At 45.7% G+C, this 17,821-nt stretch overlaps 1 protein-coding gene across 11 annotated transcripts in view; it reads right to left on the reverse strand.

The window, feature by feature from the left end:
* Positions 1–16,341: 16,341 nt before the first annotated feature.
* Positions 16,342–17,821, reverse strand: part of VPS13D (vacuolar protein sorting 13 homolog D) — a 123,969-nt gene continuing 122,489 nt past the window's right edge. For all 11 annotated transcript variants that reach the window (XM_082229635.1, XM_082229641.1, XM_082229639.1 and 8 more), the window contains one exon: positions 16,342–17,610. In XM_082229635.1, the coding sequence (XP_082085761.1) occupies positions 17,479–17,610 (132 nt within the window). In that variant the 3' untranslated portion in view covers positions 16,342–17,478. The remainder of the gene's footprint in view (positions 17,611–17,821) is intronic.

Below are 17,821 nucleotides of genomic sequence, written 5' to 3' on the forward strand. Positions count from 1 at the left end.
CCCTCCCGGACTTGCTTTGCACCCTTCTTGAGTTTTTTTACCTGGCTGGATTGTTGTTGTTGGCATCTGTCTGCCTCTGGAGACACTGGAATGCACTTCCAGAGAAGTCAAACTGCTGCCTTAGCAGCACCAAAGTGACCTCCACTGGGCAGTGTGTTTGGAGGTCCTGGACTTCCCAGAAGACAAGACCCACCCCCTCTTGGCCTCACTGATGTGGTCCAAAGGAAAGCAGAGCACTACACTTGGCACCAGCTTGGCTGCAGGACTTGCCAGAAGGAGGCATACAAGGCGCCATCCAACCATCTTCGGGACTCCACTCTGGATTTGTGTAGGGTTTATTCCTTAGCCTCTCCTGAAGATTTAGGTTTAGGATCAGAGTTTTCCTTCTCCTAGATGGGCTACCTTCCCGGGTTGACAAGTCCCACCTGCCCCTCACTTCCCTCTACAGCACATACAGAAACCACCTTCTTGACCATTGGACCCACTGTTAGTCTCGCCCGCTGAGTCCACTGCAGCCTGTCTTTGCATGCTCATCCTTGACTCTGATCCTGCCTCTTGCTAGTCTGGATGGAGGATATGGAGGGATGCGTGAGAGCGAGTAGAAGCTAGCCTACTGCGCAAAGGTAAAGCTTAACATTTGCTGCTCCACATGTGACCCTCGGAAAGATTTCTCAGAAGGGAAAGCAGCTCTCTGGTGCAAAATGGTCCCCCAGCCCTATGCATAAACTAAACAGGATTAGCTTTACCTTGTCTGATTTCCACTGCTTAGCCTGCTTCTCTATTAATACCTGCAGAAGTCAAAACTCTTCACTGGGAGGTGGGCACAGGGAGAGTTCCCCGGGCTATTTCTGGTGTGCTTCACAGTGGGAAAATTTCCATTCTTCTATTTCACTGCATTCTGTTTCCTTCACCACCACCTCCTCCCCCTCCCTGCTCTCCACCATGTTTCTTCATCGCTACCCACAGAGCTATATTAAATTAAGACATTTTCTTTCTTTTATTTTTTTTAAAGAACTCTGTATCAACCCAGCGCTTGCTTAATGCCACCATCTTGTAGCCAGATGTCAACCACAAAATCGGGGGGCGGGGGAGGGAATCTGAGCCAAGGGAACTTCAACTGATCAGGGAAAGAGGCGAGATGAAGTAGCAAGATTGGGACCATAGAAGCAAAAACCAGAGCTGCTTAATCGCACGAAAAAATTTAAGTAACTAAAGCCTAGGAGCGGATCACATTGGGTTGCTTCCAACTCAGTTTTACTCAGAGTAGAAGCATTGAAAAAGATGGAACAAAGTCATTCATGTCCATTAATTCCAATGGGCCTACCCTGAGCAGGACTAACATACCCAAACCAGTGTTCTCCTTTTACTCAGAGTAGACACATTGCATTAACATGGCTAAGTTGGACCCATTGACACTGAAGCTCTATTTGGTTATGATGTTCTCCATCAAATAAAAACATAGGATGCTACCTTCTACCAAGTCAAGCCATTGGTCCATCTAGCTCATGGTTTTCAGAGAAAAAGGGTCATCTCAGCTTCCTGGAAATGCCAGGGATTGAACCTGGGACCTTTGGCATGCAGGGCAGATGCTCTGCCACTGAGCTGCAAACCTTCCTGCAAAGGCATGGAAATGTATAGGAAGCTGCCTTATACTGACTGGCCTTCAGATGTCTTCTAAAAGTCAGATGCCTTCCCTAACTACGAACCCTGAAATTTGGGATCACATCCAAACCAGGGCCTGTGAATCCAATGGACTTAAGTCTATCATGTTCACTACTCTGAGTAGGACTCACATTGGATACTACCTAGTGATCAGGGCAAATAATCGAAAACCAGACCCTGGTAAATAGGCAATTGGTGCTTGTAATCCCAAAGGACTGCATCAATATGCCCATCCAGAAACATTTGGCTATGCAAATGTTTCCTCCGGGCGCTCGCTCTTTTTCCTTTGAACTTCCGGCAAAGAGTCACGCTCTGTTTGCTTTTTCTTTGACCACAGAAGGCCTTTGCAGTTGTGTGTGTGTGTGTGTGTGTGTGTGTGTGTGTGTGTGTGTATAAATATGCTGAGCTTGCCGAGAGAAATGAAGTCATCTCACAGGGATTTTCTGCAGTGTTTTTCTTTTTTTAATAATAATAATAATAATAGTAATAATAATTAAAATAAATTACACAATTCCTTCATTGCTGGGATGTTAAAAAAAGAAAAGAATTTTCAAAGAAAACACAAGCTGGTTGTTTGTGTTTTTGCTCTGCAGCCAGTGCAGCAGCTTGAATATCTCTTTTGCAAGTTCAGAGGAAGGGAAAGTGCCAGGAAGCATTGTTCCTCCATGTTTGCCTTGAGCTTCAGATGGCAACGCTGCGGCCGCCCTCCTTAAGGTGCCCGTAAATCTCGAAGTGTTTCATATAGGCTCCTTGTCGTGTGGCCATTAAGTTTTATAGCCTTTATGCTTCAAGTGAAACGATGACTGCGAATTCCTTCTAAATGTCATAATGCATCCCACATGCTAGCAGCTCCAAGCGTACAACCCAAGATCAACATCCAGCATTTAATAAGATGCGGGGCCATCTGTATCAAAAAGCACCAGCGGGATAGAAATGTCATAGAATCATAGTATCGCAGAGCTGGAAGGGACCCTAAGGGATCATCTAGTCCAAACCTCCAATGAAGGAGAGCCCACCACCATCCGAGGGAGTCCGTTCCACGGTCTCAAATAGCTCTTGCCATTGGAAAGTTCTTCCTCATGTTTAGTTGGATTTTCGCTTATGCATACAAAGCCCCAGAATATAACCCCCACATGAATTGGGAGGAGGGGACCCGAATTGATTATACCCATTTCACAGCCTTTCAGGTAGAAGTCAAAAGGCAGCTATTAGACTTAGGCTAATGCACAGCAGAGTGGGCGTTTCAGCTAAAGTTGGCCATAAGACTAAGTCCCACTGTTAACTATAATCAGTACAAGACCATTTTCCATCTAGGTTCAGGTGTTGGTCCAAGAAACAGATCATCTTTATCGGGAGATGGAGCACAGGTTGCTTCAATTTGATGTCTCAGCAGGTTTGATGACACCAACCATGGCATCCTACTGGACTGACTTAGTGGGCTGGGAGTTGGAGGCACCGCCGTTTTCGCCTGGTTGGACCGCATCCTTGAACTTTGATTGTGTATCTTGCATGGAGGATAGAAAGGGGTGCATAAGCCTGTGTAGAAACTAGCCTTTTGGACATAGGTAAAAATTTGGATGTGTTGCTCCTCCCACTTTTGGCTCTGGCCCCACCCAACACTAGCATGCGGCCCTCAGAATACTAGCTGAGTACCAAGCGGCTATGCCCCTGAAATACTATGAAATCACATTCTTCGTTGAAGCTTTCACTATTGGCTCCACATTCTGCCTGTAAGACTCCACCTTGGCGTGTTGCATTCTGCACCCTGATTTGCTACTGCTTGCATCTGCCAGACAACAGCAGACTCCACCCCCTACCCCACAAAGCCCTGCCCCAAAGCGGACAGTCACCAGTTCTCTACCTGCTCATTCAGAGTCTGAAACTTTGAGAAGCTAGCAGCTTCCAAGGAAGAGGCTATGGGGTTGCCAATTTCTCTTTCATCAGAGAATCAAACAAATGGTCCCAAACAGCCAGGAATGGGCTCAAACTCCCAAAGACTAGCTAATCAAAACAAAAGAAATCCACACTGTCTAAATCTAAACACACACACCCTGTGGAATATGTTAGATGAACTTCCTTCTGTAGAAAGTAGATCTGCACCAGCTTTCTGGTGTAGATGGTTCTGAGTCCCTTCCAACTCTACAATTCTATGATTCTACAGTCTTCTCCATGTCCTGGTTAGGCTACCAGTGGCAACCAGCCACAATGGCTATGATCTACCACTTTGCGAAAGGCAGCACATTGAAGAATATTGGTTGCTGGGAACCGTATTAGAGGAGTGTACTGTTGCCAACCTAGCAGTTCGAAAGCACGTCAAAGTGCAAGTAGATGGCGGAAAGATAAACGGCATTTCTGTGCACTGCTCTGGTTCGCCAGAAGCAGCTTAGTCATGCTGGCCACCTGACCTAGAAGCTGTACGCCAGCTCCCTTGGCCAATAAAGCGAGATGAGCGCTGCAACCCCAGAGTCGGTCACGACTGGACCTAATGGTCAGGGGTCCCTTTACCTTTACTGTTGCACTGAGGCATACCCTCCAACATTTCTCTAATTAAAAGAGGGACATCCTATTCCACAATAAAATTATTTTATTATTTATACCCTGCCCACCTGACTGGGTTGCCCCAGCCACTCTGAGCAGCTTCCAACATACACTACAGTGGTACCTCAGATTACATACGCTTCAGGTTACACACTCCACTAACCCAGAAATAGTACCTCGGGTTAAGAACTTTGCTTCAGGATGAGAACAGAAATCGTGCTCCAGCAGCGCGGCGGCAGCAGGAGGCCCCATTAGCTAAAGTGGTGCTTCAGGTTAAGAACAGTTTCAGGTTAAGTACGGACCTCCAGAATGCATTAAGTTCCTAAGCCAAGGTACCACTGTAGTGGCCAAAATTGTGGAAACCTTATGGAAAAAGTGTATTTCAGAGGTTTGATGGCTCATAACACCTAATTGGCTCTCTTTAAACAGTCATGCATATTGGCTACATTCAAATGAAGGAAAGCTAAAGCATATCAACCTAAGCAAGTTGTACTTCCTTTTTCTGGCTATTTGGCTATAACTTTTGATAGAATACAGATAACTGAACAAACTTTGTTGCATGACATTCTTCATTAAATTATCTTTCCATTGTTATATAATTTTATGGCATTACTCCAAAAAAAAGTGGTGTTATGAGCCAGCAAACCTCAGAAATACACTTTTCCCAAAAGGTTTCCACAATTTTGGCCACTAGTGTAGATAAAAACATAATCGAACATTAAACATTTAAAAACTCCCCTATGCAAGGCTGCCTTCAGATGTCTTCTAAAGGTTGTGTAGTTACTTCTTTCCTTGGCTCAGGGGTCGCCTAACTCCATACCCTCCAACATTTCTCCAGTGAAAATGGAGACATCCTAAGGAAAGGTGGGACATTCTAGGATCAAATTAGAAACAGGGATGGCTTCTGTAAATCTGGGATTGACCCTGGAAAATATGGGCACTTGGAGGGTCTGGTCCTGGCTGCGGGTGTCCCGTGGGCACCAGGTTTGCATCTGGTGAGAACAGGAGGCTTGACCAGATGGGCCAGCGGGGTACATTCCAGATGTTCTGGACCAGATGCCCCATCAGGCTGTGCTGGGCACCAGGTTGGCGAAGCCGGTTGCATGCTGTGGGTTTCCGATCTTCTCGGCATCAAATGCTCTCTCCCCATCTGTCTTGCTCCTTTCTTTCCCTTTCTAACATCCACTTCCCTCGCTCCCACCCCTGCCTTTCCTGAAGGGTCAAAGGGCAGGCAGAAAACCAGGGAGGGTTTGGCAGACGTCTTTGGCTGACATGAGCCTGCTCAGGAGAGGTGAGAGGCAGGGGTTCGGGGAGCCTCGGGTTCAGAGCAAGGTTAGCCAAATATCAGATAAATTAAGCAGCAGCACCAGACAGCTTGGCTTGCGGGTGAACTTTTCACCCAGCCCAGCTAACCTGTTCCTGTCCTGGCTGTCGCACAGGTGGAGAGGGCTCCAAGGGAAGCCTGACCCTCGGTCTCTCCGCCTTCCTCTGTCAAGGCGGGGGCAGGAATCAAAGCAAAGGCCCAAGCAGGGAGGACGCCCAGCTCGCAAGAACATGGAAAACTGCCCATTGGTCCAGAATGCATCCGTGGCGACACATACACACACATTCAGAAGGCCATTCTATGTGATGCTAAATTGGCTTTAATTAGGGATGTCCAAATACAGTGGTGCCTCGATTTACATACACTTCAGGTTACAGAAAAGGAGTCTATTAGGGAGGAAGGTTCCACCCAGTGGATACTGAAGTAGCAGTACAGTGGTACCTCAGGTTACATACGCTTCAGGTTACAGACGCTTCAGGTTACAGACTCCGCTAACCCAGAAATAGTACCTCGAATTAAGAACTTTGCTTCAGGATGAGAACAGAAATCGCGGGGCAGCAGCAGGAAGCTCCATTAGCTAAAGGGGTGCTTCAGGTTAAGAACAGTTTCAGGTTAAGAACGGACCTCCGGAACGAATTAAGTATGTAACCAGAGGTACCACTGTATGTCCATTGTAGCTTCTCATTTTCCCCAATCCTCCTCGTGAAAATTCACTGGCATTTCAGTGTGAATGTTTCTTAATAGTGCACTGGTTTGAGTGTCGGACTAGGACCTGGGAGACCTGGGTTCAAATCCTAGCCACTTGGCCCTGAAGCTCACTGGTTGACATTGGGGCCAGTTCACCGCCTCTCAGCCTGACCTACCTCAAAGGGTTGTTGTGAGGATAAAATACCACCCGGAGCACTTTCAGAGGAAAGGCGAGTTGCAAATGCAATCAATCAATCAATCAATCAATCAATCAATCAATTTGCCTAATATTTGTATTTCTGCAAAGCAATTTCCTCTACTGTAACACATTACCAATAAAATGTTACTTTCACTCATATATGCAACGCTATGCACACTTTACCCTTTCAATGCATTTATGTACAAATTACTTGGGGAGAGGAGTGCATTGCAAGATTCATGGAAGTGTGAATTTCGGACGGATGGGCCTCTTCATTTCAGAAAGTGTGAATTAGGTGAGCTCACCTTCAAAGGCAAATGGCAACTACCGTATTTTTCGCTCTATAAGATGCACCAGACCACAGGACGCACCTAGTTTTTGGAGGAGGAAAACAAGAAGAAAAAAATATTCTGAATCTCAGAAGCCAGAACAGTAAGAGGGATCACTGCGCAGCAAAAGCAGCAATCCCTCTTGCTGTACTGGCTTCTGGGATAGCTGCGCAGCCTGCATTCGCTCCATAAGACGCACACACATTTCCCCTTACTTTTTAGGAGGGGAAAAGTGAGTCTTATAGAGCAAAAAATACGGTAAGTTCTCCCCCCATCCATTGATGGATATGGATGGCTGTGTGTTTGTATCACTGATCAACTAGTATACAGTGGTACCTCGGGTTACATACGCTTCAGGTTACATACGCTTCAGGTTACAGACTCCACTAACCCAGAAATAGTACCTCAGGTTAAGAACTTTGCTTCAGGATGAGAACAGAAATCATGCTCCGGCGGCACGGCAGCAGCGGGAGGCCCCATTAGCTAAAGTGGTACCTCAGGTAAAGAACAGTTTCAGGTTAAGAATGGACCTCCAGAACGAATTAAGTTCTTAACCCGAGGTACCACTGTAATGCTCTTCTAATGGTTTGGGGTTTGTTTGTTTTTAAGAAATTGTTTATTAATATATGATATGTGATTCTAGGTCATTTCTTTTGCAATACTGAATTTATTCTTTTCTAAATTGTTGGGTTTTATCTTCTTCATATTTACTGATACGTTTTGCAAACTGTTTTCTCCCCATCTCTTTTCCCCAACTTCCCGCAATGTTTTACATTTGGATAATAAGCAGGTGTTTGTTGTAAGATGCTCACTGTGGGAAAGCTGAATAAAAATAATCTAAAATTATTTTAAATTTCAGATTTAAAATAATGATGCAAATTTAAAATATGGTGCATATTTTAAATGCATCAATATTGTATTGTACCTGGCTACTGAGAGCCTTATGCATGTGAAGCAATTAAGAAATGTTCTTACAGAAAGCATAACATTGGGAGGAGACCATATTGGACTACCCCCACATGAATGCATCCATGGGGTTTCACACACCACCCAATTCAAAAGCCTCTTTCCTGCGATGCTACATCAATTTTGACTCTCTGGCACAATTTGTGACCACGTGTAAAATTTGCCAAGTCAAGACAGAAATCAGAAAATGTCCCAATCTGAACCAGAAACCACTTGCCCTTGTATTGCCCTGTAAGATCGCTGAGGAAATTCTATTCATAGCACGGCACCATGCAGAATATTAATTGGGCAAACATCCAAAAATGGGCATTTTCTGTTCTCGCTCCTGTGGAATGCCCTCCCTTCTGCCAGACACCATCAGTTTCTCCAGACATCTTTTGCCCAGGCCCTCCCTGAGCCATAAAATCGGACCCTCTTCTTACGTTTGAATCCCTCAAATTCCTGTTTTATTTGCTGCTGTTTTATTTGTTTAAGGTTGCATTTTTGCTTTAACGATATTGCTTGCTTTTATGCTGTATGCTGTTTAGAGGTCTTTTAAAAAAATACTGAGTAGTTCAACTGTTGCCAAATAAAATAAAAAGTAGAAAGGGATATGCAGAACTAAACATACAGGAACAAATTTCCACACCGAAACCAAACATCATAAATTAATATCACAAGGTTCCAAGTAACACAAATAGGTTTACATTACCTCATTACTGCAATACATTATAAAAAGACTATATTTCTCAATAAAGACATTTTCTTGTTGTCTGCCCTCTCTGGTTCTCACCATATAAGTAAGCTTAGCCATGCATACCATGTCTCAGATTTGAGTTGATTGTCTCATGGTGTTCTCCTCCCCACACCCCCATTTTGACAAACAATATTTTTGGCAGCATTTAAGAGATGTTGCATTAATTCCCCATCCTCTGCTAATACACTTTCCTTAACATATCCCAGACCCTCCAAGAGTCCCTATTTTCCTGGGACAATCACAGATTTACAGAAGCCATCCGGGTTTCTAATCTGATCACGGAATGTCACGCTATTCCTAAGGACGCCCCTATTTTCATCAGAGAAATGTTAGAGGGTATGGAGTTATGCAACCCTCAAGCCAAGGAGATAAGTATCTACACAACCTTTGGAAGACATCTGAAGGCAGCCCTGTATAGGGAAGGTTTTTGTTTATTAAAATGTTCAATGTTTAATTATGTTTTTATCTATGTGGGAAGCTGCCCAGAGTGGCTGGGGCAACCCAGTCAGATGGGTGGGATATAAACGATAAAATTATAATGATGGAATTGGATGTCCCTCTTTTCATCGGAGAAATGTTGGAGGGTATGATATCCAAATACAGTGGTACCTCGGGTTACATACGCTTCAGGTTACAGACGCTTCAGGTTATAGACTCCGCTAACCCAGAAATAGTAACTCAAGGTTAAGAACTTTACCTCAGGATGAGAACAGAAATCATGTGCTAGTGGCAGTGGGAGGCCCCATTAGCTAAAGTGGTGCTTCAGGTTAAGAACAGTTTCAGGTTAAGAACGGACCTCCAGACTGAATTAAGTTCTTAACCCGAGGTACCACTGTAGTAAAATTACACGACCCATGGGTAAACTAGTCAGTTATTACTTCAACTTCCATTGCTGTATCTTCCCAGAGAGATGGAGGGAAAGACAATGAAGAAAAAACCGACAACGACCCATTTTAGGACCACATCTGCACATTTCTTCTTACAGACAAGATCTGGCCCCTTCCCAGCTCCCCAATCTGAAGCCAGTCACCCATTCCCTCCTTGAACAAAGTGCCTAGAAGATCAGGCCAGGCAGAGCAGCTCCTCGTGAGAGTGACCCAGCGGAGGAGACGGAGGCTCCCTCTGCCCTGTTCCATTACTCTTTTTGATTGACACTTTAATGAGGGTACGACGGGTCGCCCCCCTGCTGGGGGGCTGGTTCATGCCCCGTTTATCTCACAGTCCATGTAAGCCGAAAATAGCCGCTGGGCTGAGTGTCACCGGCCTGTGACCCAGCAAACCCCACCATGATGGATTGAGTGACTGAGGCGAGTTGGCAGCAAAAGTGTGTAGCAACAGTTTTGTTCTGTCAGCACGACACAATGGATTTGCTGATCCCTAGGTTTTTCCCTCCACAGCCGCTGCCGCTGCCCCTCACAGATCTCCCCTCCCTTCACAGGGGAATGGAGTGGGGAGAGGGAGAGGGATCAACAGGAATGGAAAACCTTCGGATTTCAGTTTCTCTCTGCTTCTCCGGTTTAAATTGAACCTTCGAGAAAAAAATTCTCCTGAAAATTCATCAGCACTCTAGTGAGAATTTCGACTCATTCAGAGTGCGGTTTTGATTCATATATATATTTGCAAGCAAATCACCTTATGTAATGCAATTATTGTACGTTATTTATTGTACATTATTTATTATTATAGACTGGTGACTGGGAGCGACCGCCAAGACCATATAACACCGGTCTTGAAAGACCTACACTGGCTCCTAGTACATTTCACAGCACAATTCAAAGTGTTGGTGCTGACCTTTAAAGCCCTAAACGGCTTCGGTCCAGTATACCTGAAGGAGTGTCTCCACCTCCATCGTTCTGCCCGGACACTGAGGTCCAGCGCAGAGGGCCTACTGGCGGTTCCCTCGCTGCGAGAAGCCAAGTTACAAGGAACAAGGCAGAGGGCCTTCTCGGTAGTGGCGCCCGCCCTGTGGAACGCCCTCCCACCAGATGTCAAAGAGAAAAATAACTACCAAACTTTTAGAAGACATCTAAAGGCAGTCCTGTTTAGGGAAGCTTTTAATGTTTAATAGGTTGTTGTATTTTAGTGTTTTGTTGGAAGCCGCCCAGAGTGGCTGGAGGGACCCAGCCAGATGGGCGGGGTATAAATTATCATCATCATCATTATTACTAATACATACTCATGTACACGGCTTGTTCAAACTGCATAGCAAAATTCAGCAAAGCGCCTATTGCAGACGACAGCTGCGTTTCAGTCAGTGTACCGTTTTGCGAACTAGGCGGTTTCTCATTAAAATGCAGTGCAATAAAATAAAATTGATTCCTCCCCCGCCCCCCACCAATCCCTAGCTACCAAGGAAAAATAAATAATGTTTGAGAAGTCAGGCTCGAACCTTCTTCTTCCCACCCTCCTTTCTGTAGCCATTGAGGTGACAAAGTAATGGGAATGGGCAACAGGAAATTTGAACTTTCCTTTTCTTGCCTTTTAAAACAGCTGCTCAGGAGCTGAATGGATGAGGCTCCTTTGCTGGGTGTGCCTGATTCTGCTCTGGCTCCGATTCTGCTCTGGCTCTCGCAGTTGCAAAAGGCAACATTCACCAGATGTTACCAGACACTTTGTGACCCTCAGGGTAGGGTGGGAACGCACTCTTGTGCTATTTAAAGCTAGGTGATGTCAGTGCATCTTGTACAGCTTTTATACTTGAGCCATGCTTATGTTTGTTATTATTTACGACTTGCACAGAGCCATCAGGGCAGCAACGGAGGAGGAAGAGAGGCCCTCAAAGCGCTCACAACATCTAATGAACTTTAACACGTGGAATGATCATAGAATCATAGAGTTGGAATAGACCACAAGGGCCATCGAGTCCAACCCCCTGCCAAGCAGGAAACACCATCAGAGCACTCCTGACATATGGTTGTCAAGCCTCTGCTTAAAGACCTCCAAATGGCCATCCTGACTCGGCCCCAGACACACTGATCAGATGCTTGGAAGCTGTGGCTGGATGGTTACGTGGGAGCTGGTTGAAGTTAAATCCTTCGAAGACAGAGGTCCTCTGGCTGGGACGGGACGATATGGGATTGAGGGGGCAACTCCCATCTCTTGCGGGGGTGCAATTAGTGCCAGCACCGTCCGTTAAGAGTTTGGGTGTAATCTTCGATACCTCCCTCTCCATGGAGGCGCAGATTGCAGCTATAACAAAGGCGGCATTTTTTCATCTCCGCCAAGCTAAGCAGTTGGCCCCTTACCTCTCTCGCCCTGACCTAGCCACTGTGATCCACGCGACGGTCACCTCCAGACTGGATTATTGTAACTCGCTCTACGTGGGGCTGCCCTTGAGACTGACCCAGAAACTCCAGCGGGTGCAGAATGCCGCAGCGAGACTCCTTACGGGGTCTTCGCTGCGGGATCACATTCATCCGGTGCTATACCAGCTGCACTGGCTCCCGGTGGAGTACAGGATCAGGTTTAAGGTGCTGGTTTTAACCTTCAAAGCCCTATACGGCCTAGGACCCTCGTATCTACGGGACCGCCTCTCCTGGTATGCCCCACAGAGGAACTTACGGTCCTCAAATAAAAACATCTTGAAGGTCCCAGGCCACAGACAGGTTAGGCTGGCCTCAACTAGAGCCAGGGCTTTTTCGGCTGCGGCTCCAACCTGGTGGAACGCTCTGTCACAAGAGACAAGGGCCCTGCAGGACTTGACATCCTTCCGCAGGGCCTGCAAGACAGAGCTGTTCCACCAGGCCTTTGGTTAGGGCACAGCCTGACTCCCTCCTTTGGCAATCTTTACAATACTTTAGTTTATGGTTGCCATCAATTTTGATTTTAATTAATTCTTATGATGTTTTTATAATGTTGCACTATTTTAGTGTTGTTAGCCGCCCTGAGCCCGGCTTCGGCTGGGGAGGGCGGGATATAAATAAAATTTATTATTATTATTATTATTATTATTATTATTATTATTATTATTATTATTATCCAAAGGAGGACACTCCACCACACTCCTTGGCAGCAAATTCCACTGTCAAACAGCTCTTACTGTCAGGAAGTTCTTCCTAATGTTTAGGTGGAATCTTCTTTCTTGTAGTTTGGATCCATTGCTCCGTGTCCGCTTCTCTGGAGCAGCAGAAAACAACCTTTCTCCCTCCTCTATACGACATCCTTTTATATATTAGAACATGGCTATCATATCACCCCTTAACCTCCTCTTCTCCAGGCTAAACATGCCCAGCTCCCTTAGCCGTTCCTCATAAGGCATCGTTTCCAGGCCTTTGACAATTTTGGTTGCCCTCCTCTGGACACGTTCCAGTTTGTCAGTGTCCTTCTTGAGCTGTGGTGCCCAGAACTGGACACAGTACTCCAGGTGAGGTCTGACCAGAGCAGAATGCAGTGGCACTATTACATCCCTTGATCTAGATGCTATACTCCTATTGATGCAGCCCAGAATTGCATTGGCTTTTTTAGCTGCCGCGTCACACTGTTGGCTCATGTCAAGTTTGTGGTCAACCAAGACTCCTAGATCCTTTTCACATGTACTGCTCTCAAGCCAGGTGATAAAAGTCTGCCATTTTATCAGGACATGTTATTAGTTTTTTACTGTTGTAACAGATGTTTCCTCAAAATTTATCTTCTGCACCACAAAAATTAATATAAACAGTATTCCAATGATATAGGTAATAAGCCTAGGTTAAAACGGTGCTTTTATTAAGTAGCAACCTCTTCGATACTCCCTCCCCCGATATTGTGACACACAAATATTTTCTATAAATAAAAAGCTATATTTTAATTATCCTCCAAAAAGCATTAACCACCACAGGAATGTTATTTCGTCTGTTATTGTGAAAACCAAGATGTCTGAATTGGTCCTTAGACCGCATATCCATTTTAGTTTAAGACTGATATTGCCTCACAGGGGCAGGATGGTGCTGGTGAGATGTGAATTTTCCCCTCTCAAAGGCCTTATTGTTTGGAAGAAGCCTATAGGGGAATATTAGACAGCTAGGTGGGGATTACAGCTGTTTGTCACCACATATGGCATTAAGAACTCAACTGAAGAAATCATATCTAGATTCGGGACACCTTCAGTTACCACCTGCTTAGAAAATATACCCTGGTTCATTATACGCACAATTTTGGAGGTATGCAGTTCCATTTTTCTACATCTATTTCGCACCTCTTCCATTGTATTTCCCACCTTCCAATAGGAAGGCACCGTAAGGATCCACAATCTGCAAACAGCATCACTATTTCAGATATACAGTGGTGCTCCGCAAGATGAATGCCTCGCAAGACGGAAAACTCGCTAGACGAAAGAGTTTTCCGTTTTGGAGGTGGTTCGCAAAACGAATTTCCTATGGGCTTGCTTTGCAAGACGACAATGTCTTGCGAATTCCTGCTGGTCCCCCCCCTTTTCTAAGCCGCTAAGCCGCTTATCAGCTGATCCGATCAGCAGATAAGCCGCTAAAAGCCGCTAATAGCACTAATCCGCTAATCCGTCAATGGGCTTGCTTTGCAAGACGAAAAAAACCGCTAGACAAAGAGAATCACAGAACGGATTCTTTTCGTCTTGCGAGGCACCTCTTGCGAGGTTTTAATGCATCTCCCCCTCCTCATTGCAGTCCCCATCTCGATTGAGCCCCACGCCTATTTTTCTTTGTATCTGGGGTGGGAGAAGCTCCCATTTAGGAGGAGCGTTCAGAGCCAAGCGCTTCCCCCAAGATGGCAATTCTACATGTACCTGCTGCTCCCCAATAATTCCAAATCAGGCAGCAACCGAGGGTATTAACTCAATGCAAGCAGCTATTTCAGAGTTCTCCCATTTGCAAAATGGCACACTCGACTCCTTGAAGGGTATCCATGGGGGGGGGGGAGAGATAAGAAACCACACCGTTCTGTGCTTTCTAGAAGTAACGGGGAAGGCGGGGGGAGGGCAAGGGAGAGCCAGAAGATATTTTAAACCATGGGCTTTGGAATCTGAATGCAATGTTTATTCACTTAGTAATGGGGTATTAGTGCCAATATCAACAGGAGAGTCACAGCTCCACACACACACACACAGACACGACTGTGGTTCCTAATGCTGGGTTTGTTTGTTTTTTATTTAAAAAAAAGCTCTTTCCCCCTGACAAAACACACTGCAAAAGTCTGGAATGACTCCTTTTGCAGACGCTAGATCTGAAACCAAAAGCAGAGGAGCTGGACGAGGGGCCCTCTCATCCAAAATCCTGCCGGAAGGCAGGAGCAAAGCTGTGCTTTCAAAATGGCATCAGGAAGCTGCTTTCCTGGCTCCACACAACCATGAGGGAAAGTGACTGAAGTTATCCTGGTTTGAATTGGAAAGCTACCTGCACATTTCAGAGTAACACCCAACACTTGGTGGGCTCTCCCCATGAAGTCCTTTGGGTAGTTGAATTGGTAGCATGCGTACGATACGTGGCCTAATCACAAGGATTCGCAGCAGCAGCTATTTCGTTCCTCTTTAAGTACTACCTATAGGAAAGTGGAGGTTGGTCCATTAAAGTGAATGAGGAGCTGCCCCATCACCCTCAGTCTGGTCTCAGTCAGCTCCCATCTCCCTGCCTTCTTTCTTACAAGTAGTCCGGGGGTGGTGGTGGTGGTGGGTGGTACTGGCTGTCAGCTTCTTCCTTCCTAGTCTCAGGTTTGGTTCATCCCGGAGCCTCGGAGATGAGCAGTAAAGTTGATTCTTTATTCAAGGAAATGGAATACAAACAGAGAAACCTAAGGTAAGAGTGGCCCCCTGGCAAAGCAGTTGCCACTACTGACTACCCAGGATTCCCGCTTCCATTTTTCCTTTCTGCTATTGCCTCCCTTCCTTCGCTTGCTTAGAAAGGTGCCTCTTGCAATAAGAAGTAGCTTTACACCAAATCAGACCACCATTGGTCCATATAGCATTGTGGGCACATCTGGGATTTTGAAGAAGCACGGTGGATGCTAGTCACGTCTAAAAAGGTAGAGAAAGCCACCAACATCAGCTTCCCCCAGAGACAGAACTTTGACAGAGAACTTCCATGAGTGCCAGAGGAGGTAGTGCCTGCAGGCGTTGTGCTGATAATAATATTTTATTATTTATATCCCACCCTCCCTGACCAAAGCCAGGCTCAGAGCGGCTAACAACAGTAAAAATAGTGCAATTTACATAAAATCACAGTCAATTAATTGAAATACATTCTAAAATCAATTCAGAATCGAATTAATGGCAACCATTGGGCTAGAGTTCTATGAGGATTACAGAAGGAGAGAGGTGGTCAGATTGTGCCTTGGCCAAAGGCCTGGTGGAACAGCTCCATCTTGCAGACCCTGCAGAAAGATGTCAAGTCCTGCAGGGCCCTAGTCTCTTGTGACAAAGTGTTCCACCAGATCGGGGCCACGGCTGAAAAAAGCCCTGGCTCTGATTGAAGCCAGCCTAACCTCCCTGTGGCCTGGGATCTCCAAGATGTTTTTATTTGAAGACTGTAAGGTCCTCCATGGGACATACCAAGAGAGGTGGTCCTGTAGGTACGAGGGTCCTAGGCCATATATGGCTTTAAAGGTTAAAACCAGCACCTTAAACCTGATCCTGTACTCCACCAGGAGCCAGTGCAGCTGGTATAGCACCGGGTGAATGTGATCCCGCAGCAAGGACCCCGTAAGGAGTCTCGCAGTGGTATTCTGCACCCGCTAGAGTTTCTGGGTCAGTCTCAAAGGCAGCCCCACATAGAATGATGACCCCCAGTCTATAGTTTCTTCCTAGATCTACACACAGAGGCCCGGAATTGAACCTTGGATTGTCTGCATGGAAAGTGTTTGCTCTTTTCACTGAGCGACAGCCCTTCCCAGAGCTCCGAGGCAGGGAGCCAACCTGGAATTCATGGTCACCATCCAAAGAATGTGGAGACAAGAGGAGAGAGCAGCAGTAGCATTTATTAATCCTCAGATTTAAGACTACAGGACTGCAGTATTAAAATTTATAAACTTCCATTCCTCCCCCCCCCCCCCAAAGGCAGTTGATACTTTCCAGTCGTCTTATATACCTGGTGTTATTTCCTGGTCAGAGTCCATTTTCTGCTTAAGGCCAACAGAGGGGAACTTTTGTGTGTGTGTGTGTGTGTGTGCGTACGTGTGTGTGCAATAACATCACTTTCCTCTGCAAATGTCCCACTATAAAAGGAGGCATTATTGTTTAAACATCAACACTGCCTTATAAAGTGAACATCACAAAATGCAAGAAAAGTTACGCAGATGATTAAAAAAACAACACAAGTCTCCTGTTTCCCTTAAACTGGAGATTCTGACTCCCTGCAGGGATCACTGCAGTACACACACACACACACACACACACACACACCAGAATTACTTTAAAGAGCAAACACCCTAGGTATCGTTATTTTGCTGGAGCCCCCTACCCTTTGCCCTTCCAAACAATGAACCCAAATAATTCTGGAGCCAGCAGCACACAAAAGCACTGAATGGTGGAAAGGAACATGCCCCACCCTCGTCGCCAGGCCCCATCCTGACTCTGCCATAACCCAGCTTAGTGCAGATCACTCACAGCACCTGTATCAAAAAAAACAACGAGCCTCAAAGTGCTCCAGGCGTCCTCATCACCACCTCCACAGGAAAAGCATTGTTTCAAAATGCTCAGAATCAGTGCAATAGAAAACTCAATATAACTTTTCCTTTAATTTCTTTACAGGAGATAGACCATTATACACCCTCACAACACCCTGTGCACTTTCTTATTTACACCAAACACAGTTGTACATACATACATATATATATATTTATATTTATATATATATATATATCTGTAGAGGTATATATACACACAGAGAGAGTAAGAAAATACAGGGCTTCCCCTAAAACTAAATGTATTTCAAATACGTCTTTGATCTCGTAGTTCCCCCCCTGGCGAGACTCTCTTTCGTTTCCAGGGTCTTGGCTTCCTAGGCTCACAGAACACACTTTCTAACACCCAAACGCTGGTCCTGCTCTTTTTCACCAAGCGCGGAGGCGACTTCTCCACGAGGCTTTGTCAGGGTCAGGAGTCCAGCTCGAGTTGATCTGGGTGCTCGCTGGATCTCAACATAAGCTGCTGTTCATAGAAAAGGCTCTTTGCATAGTTGATTTCTTGAGACAGCTTCACCGCGTGGGCCTCGGATGTCACGTGGACCTGCACAAAACAAATTGCACTTCTCACGTCAACAGAGAATAGCAGCTATGCTTTGGAAGCAGCCTGCCCCTCCCCTCCCTGCGCTGGGTAAAAATGACAAAAATGCACAGCCAGTGGTGACTAAGCTTAGGATTCCACCAGGAAGAAGAAATCTTAAAATATTGCTGGTTGCACATCACCCATGTCTTCATTTGTGCTTAATGGTGGCTGG

The sequence above is a fragment of the Podarcis vaucheri genome (genome assembly GCF_965113315.1).
Source record: "Podarcis vaucheri genome assembly, chromosome: 7".
In the NCBI taxonomy this organism is placed as follows: domain Eukaryota; kingdom Metazoa; phylum Chordata; class Lepidosauria; order Squamata; family Lacertidae; genus Podarcis; species Podarcis vaucheri.